Source organism: Buceros rhinoceros, unplaced genomic scaffold (assembly GCF_000710305.1).
Source record: "Buceros rhinoceros silvestris isolate BGI_N320 unplaced genomic scaffold, ASM71030v1 scaffold999, whole genome shotgun sequence".
Lineage (NCBI taxonomy): Eukaryota > Metazoa > Chordata > Aves > Bucerotiformes > Bucerotidae > Buceros > Buceros rhinoceros.
This window is the reverse complement of record NW_010430694.1, coordinates 97,827-103,127: the sequence shown is the minus strand read 5'-3', so window position 1 is coordinate 103,127 and position 5,301 is coordinate 97,827. Positions and strand designations below refer to the sequence as shown.

The 5,301-nt window shown below is 38.8% G+C and overlaps 2 protein-coding genes across 2 annotated transcripts in view; one reads left to right on the top strand and one right to left on the bottom strand.

Moving 5' to 3' along the window:
• CTSO (cathepsin O) overlaps positions 1 to 2,549 on the top strand; it is an 8,284-nt gene extending 5,735 nt beyond the window's left edge. Inside the window, exons 6-8 of the mRNA XM_010143105.1 lie at positions 316 to 479; positions 920 to 1,012; positions 2,446 to 2,549. Coding sequence (XP_010141407.1) covers positions 316 to 479; positions 920 to 1,012; positions 2,446 to 2,480 — 292 coding nt within the window. The 3' untranslated portion in view covers positions 2,481 to 2,549. The remainder of the gene's footprint in view (positions 1 to 315; positions 480 to 919; positions 1,013 to 2,445) is intronic.
• A 2,534-nt stretch (positions 2,550 to 5,083) lies between these two features.
• The window catches only part of TDO2 (tryptophan 2,3-dioxygenase), an 11,145-nt gene continuing 10,927 nt past the window's right edge, over positions 5,084 to 5,301 (bottom strand). Inside the window, exon 12 of the mRNA XM_010143102.1 lies at positions 5,084 to 5,237. Coding sequence (XP_010141404.1) covers positions 5,084 to 5,237 — 154 coding nt within the window. The remainder of the gene's footprint in view (positions 5,238 to 5,301) is intronic.

Genomic DNA, 5,301 nt, shown 5'->3' with positions numbered 1-5,301 from the left:
GAAAGAGTGATGTAGAAAAAGTACACAGTGCTCACCATTGCCCGCTGACTTGACCCAGAAACCTGCTTCTTTTTAATAGCATCGTATCTTTGGATCTGCATCTTTCCCATAATCTGTGTTGTGTGCCCTATGTTTGTATTACTGTTGTAGTGCCTGAAACACTAATTATCAATGGCTGTTATGTGGTGCGTGAAACTCATGGGAAACAGTTTAATTATTTGATTTTTAAACCATACTTAACGAGTAGATTAACACCTCTCAAATTGCTTTAGTGTGGTAACTTAACTAACTTGGCATTATCACTCACTTTCACAGCGGTCAAGAGGAAGAAATGATGAGGATGCTTGTTGACTGGGGCCCTTTGGCAGTAACAGTGGATGCAATTAGCTGGCAGGATTATCTCGGAGGGATCATACAATATCACTGCTCCAGTGGAAGAGCAAATCACGCTGTTCTTGTCACTGGTTTTGACAGAACAGGTACATGCCCATCAACTGAACTTCAGCCTAGTGGGTTTCTTCTCTTACTTGTCGCCTCTTGTGGGTCACATCCAGAACTAGAAGTTCTGTTGCAAGACATTTGGTTTGGTGTCACGTCAGTTCTGGAAGTGCAGCCTGATCCTGGGGAAAAACTCTTTCTTGTCTGTGTTCCTTCTGTTCGCCAGGACTTCATGTCCTTGTAAGGTCAAGAACATGGCTGTATGTGTCTTTACACTGAGAGAGGATCTATCCAGTCTATTCAACGCCGGAATATTAGCTCTGTCCTTTATGTGAACAGCCGTAGGTTTCGCTGTACTCTTGTCATCAAACCATCAGAAACTATAAGATATTAAAATGGTAATTAACTCTGTAGAGTGTTAATTTTTTTTATGGTTCCCAAATCTTATGTTGTCCCTTGTTTATGAAAATGTCTCTTCCAGGTAGGATCCCTTACTGGATTGTACAGAACTCCTGGGGGCGTACTTGGGGAATAGACGGCTATGTTCGTGTTAAGATAGGTGGCAATGTCTGTGGTAAGTGTGACAAAAAATAATTAAAGGGGTAAAGGCCGCATGCTGGGATGTGTTTATCCATGTAAGTGAAGCAATATAATGGGAGCCTCAGAAAGGAAGTACAAATCATTGCTGTGTTTTAAAAGAGGTTAGATGAGTCTGGCTGGAAAAACAAATAAAGCAGTTGCTCATTCAACCGAGAGATATAGGTGAATGATTGAAAAACACCATGCAGAAGTAAACCTATACAAGGCATAACAAGTAACATACTATCGTACCTTACCATATAGAGGTAATAATTACCATATAGAGGTATACTTTCCAGTGCTAGTTCCATCTCCCACCCTCTTACCGTTTGCATGAGATTTTTCTTGGTGTTTGAGGGACTTTCGTAGGGCTAAATACGCAGTTTCTTTTGCGTTGCTGGATATGGAGGTAAGACAGGTGAAGCTCCTGTTTACCAGCAAAGATTGCTGAGCCAGAGAGCTGGGACTGGACTACTAGATAGTAAATGTTGTGTGTCCATTGAATTTTTTTTGTGTTAGATGATGTAATCATCTGCAAATAAGAATAGATAATGTGCAGTTTGCCTGTACTCAGTAAAGATCAGAACAGTGTGCCCCATCAGCTTTTCCATGTTGCTGAAACTTTTGTTCTTGTATAAACAAACTATTTAGGAAGAGAAATCTAGAAATATTGATAAAACAAACCAATTGTAGAGGTAGTTAAGAAGAACGGGTGGTTATTTTCAAATTCCAGTCTCTCAAAAAGCAGGATCTTTTACATTTTCTGTAGTGTGCCACATAAGAACAATCCAGCAAAGGCCAGTAGTTGCCCTCTTCCGCACAGATGCTGTCTTCTGATTCAAAGGTACTCTGACACCACTTTTGAGAGTGTAACAGCCATCTCCCTTTGATACCTTCAGAGGCTGTGGTCAGACTTTGCTTTTAGCACTGGAAGGAGTTCAACAGCACAAAAAGAACTGAGCATCATTAAAAGCCTGGTTTGTTCTGTGTTTATACTTGTATGAGTGGTGTGCAAATGTGTCTTGTGGTGAAATTTGTGTTCCCTTGTCTCTTGGTGAGCTTTCAAAGCTGCAGATCTTCATTTTGTCTGTACATTGCTAATGCATATGATTAAAGGGGAGGAGGATATCAAGGTTTAGATAGCATTGGTCCACTCTCGGTGCTGAAAAGCAGAGAATCCTCAGAAAAGAACTAAATTTTGAGCATGAGAGGAGAGTAGATCTCAACTATAAACAGTGTCAGGCAAGTAAGAAATAAAGGTGTTGCAGCTGATCCTATGCCTCTCCCTCTCCCCCCAGCCCCCCGCAGTTCCTCTACTGTCATGGCTCTGAGGAGAGAGGGCACTATATGAGTATGAATTCTGTGAACTTACTTCTGGCAAGCGTCCACTTCCAGTATTTATTAATTTTGGGTTTGTTTCATTTGTAGGTATAGCAGATACAGTTTCATCAGTATTTGTTTGACACTTGCTGGCCAAAGAGTACAAGTATCATTTGGAGACACACTATATCTGAAGATTTACTTCAAAACAACATTTGCTAAAATTAGAAATTGCTGTGAGGGCAATTCCTGCTTTTAGGCAATACAGGAATCAGGTGGCTGGAGATTTTTTAAATGTTTGTATTTGGAATCGGTGTTGCGCATCAAATGTCTCACGGAATAAGAAGACTCAGAATCAACTGCAGAGTAAGCAAAAAAGTTACAAAAATGGACTGAAATGGCAAGTGTGAACTCTATCCAGGTGCTGAATACTACTCCATAAAAAAGAAAGCCTTACAAGGAGAAAAGTTATGACAAATGATAAGAAATTGGATCAAATAATCAATAGTATAACAGAGTATAATTGAAATGCTTTGACTATAAGAAAAATCATGATTAGATCTGCTTTTATGGAGGAAAGAGGAAGGGGGTTGGACAAAAATATTCTGTTATTCTTTGGCGCTTGTCTTGGCTTTTCTAGCACCTCTGACAGATACACACGTCTTCCTCCTTTTTGTGAAATCCTGCTTTTTCTCTAAAGCTAGATGAATGGAGGAGGGAAATGCATAGTCAAAGATGTTTCCTGGGTACCTGGTGTTGCTGAAGTGCCACAGTACTTCAGTTTCAGTCTTCAGACCTTTATTGGGTAAATATAACTTCAGGCTTTTCAGAGCAGAAAGCATGTTTTGGAAAGTGCCTGAAATACCACAATCTTCTGCATTCTTTTTTTTTTTTTTTCAGATGGGTGGAAAAGTAAGAAATAACTGTTTAGACAAACGGAGGCAGTACTAGTGGTTTAACATCCTGTGCCCTGGCAGGATGCATGTGTTTGCAATTCAGCCTTTCTGTGCGTTGAGAACTGTCAGTTCCATGCTTTCTCTCTTCTCTACTTCATGACCAACAGTGAAGCCAGTTGCAAAGCAGAACTTAAAAACCGTATTTATTATAGAAAAAAATATTGTGAGGGTGGGGGTTTTTAATATGTATTTGCCAGCTTTACGAAGTCAGCAATTACAGAATACTGCAAATAGAGTGGGTGTTGAATTTTCCGGTGTTAATTGAATTCATAGGTGGGGCTTGCTGGGAATCAAAAAAAGCTTCCAGCTTTGTTGACCTGTAAAACTGCAGTTGCAGGCAAATGTGACTAGAATTCACAATCATGCAATTCTAAAATGCTCTGAATCCTTCATCTGGAATGCTGTACCTGTATCTTTTATGAAGCATTACTGTGAAAAATATTGAGTCAGCTCTAATTTTTGTACTCAATCATTATACCACGTCAATAGATCAGTGTGTAATAACCTTTTTATGCCAAATGCAAAGAGTGTTCATAGTCCTCTGTTGTAAATCTTGTCATTTTAGTCCTTTTGCACATAAGCACTCGTATTTTAAATGGAAAGAAGACCAAGTGTGATATTTCACTACTTCAGGGTCTGCTGCTTATGGAATTTACTGTCAGAAAACTTCAGCTTAACAGAAGGGGAAGTCTTCTGGAGTCCTACAGCCTTCTCTAGTATGGCCTTCCCTTAGCAGTTTACAAGCAACAAGTAGCACACTTTCATAACTGGAGAACAGGAGCCAAAGTTCCTAATTGGCATTGATAAGAGAAATGTTGTTACAGTGGTATCAAACAGATGTTCCACCAGTGTTTTTGAGATGGTCCTACCAGGCCTAAGTATCTAAAGTGCTAAGATACAGAGCCGCTCAGCTGAAATTACGGCCTACAGCGTATGTGTATTTCCAAGGAAGCGTTTAAAAAGACAAGAGTCCATCTAATGAGAAGATGATATAGCTCTATCAATATTGTTTGGACAAATTTGCCTTGCTATTATTATATATCTATTTTAGCCTTATTTCAATTATATTTTGAATAAAAAAAAGCTTTAAATGCCTGTCATAGTATTGTTTGAACTTTATGCTTGCATTAGAAAAAGACTTAACCAAAGATGAGGTTTTATACTGCTTTATTTGAAGGGCAAAGTAAGTACTTCTTAATATCTCCTATTCCGTATTTCTACAGAAAGGATTTACATTCATATGTAACACATAGAAAGCAAATGGATGTAAGAGTTTAAGGTGCTTGGGTTTCTATAGATTGAGGACTTTTTAAAATCTAACTTTTGAAACTCTTAATCCACACCTGCCCTTTGAAATTCTACTAGAGCTCAGAAACTAATGTTCTTTTCAAGATGATGAGATTAATTATATCTTCAGCTAGATGCACATTAGTAACAGCCATTGGGCAAGCAGACAAATAAATATGTACAAATAAGACACGATCATGGTAATTCTGTATAATTTGCTCCCTCTCCCTAGGTGTAGGTTTTAAGAAGCCAGCTAAGAGTTAAATTGGTCTTTGAGTTGAGTTGGGCTATCATTTCAGTCTTAAGTAGGCTAACTCAATACCAATTTTTTTTCTACAATTGAGTTTCTTCCACAAGCTGATCGTAATATTCGATTAGCTCTCATACTTAAATACATACTTACACACCCATACTCTGTGAGAACAGCTGTTATGTCCGAGGGTCAGCAGCACTCAAGGTGAAAGTCCTGAAGTTCTCTACAGCAGTCGGTGTAGAAAGGCAAGCTAGTCAGAGTCATCGCTGCTGAAATAGGAGCTGTCGCAGTATTCTGCTGTGTAAAGGAATTTATGAATGGTTGGGTTCATCTTCGGTATCCAGTGTCTTGGCACTAGAAATGTTGAAAGATTGAACAAATCCACAAACACCTTGTATCTGTCACTGAAAAAGACAATTGGAACAATTAACACCATGATATCAGCATAAAAGGATGTAATTTCAAAAT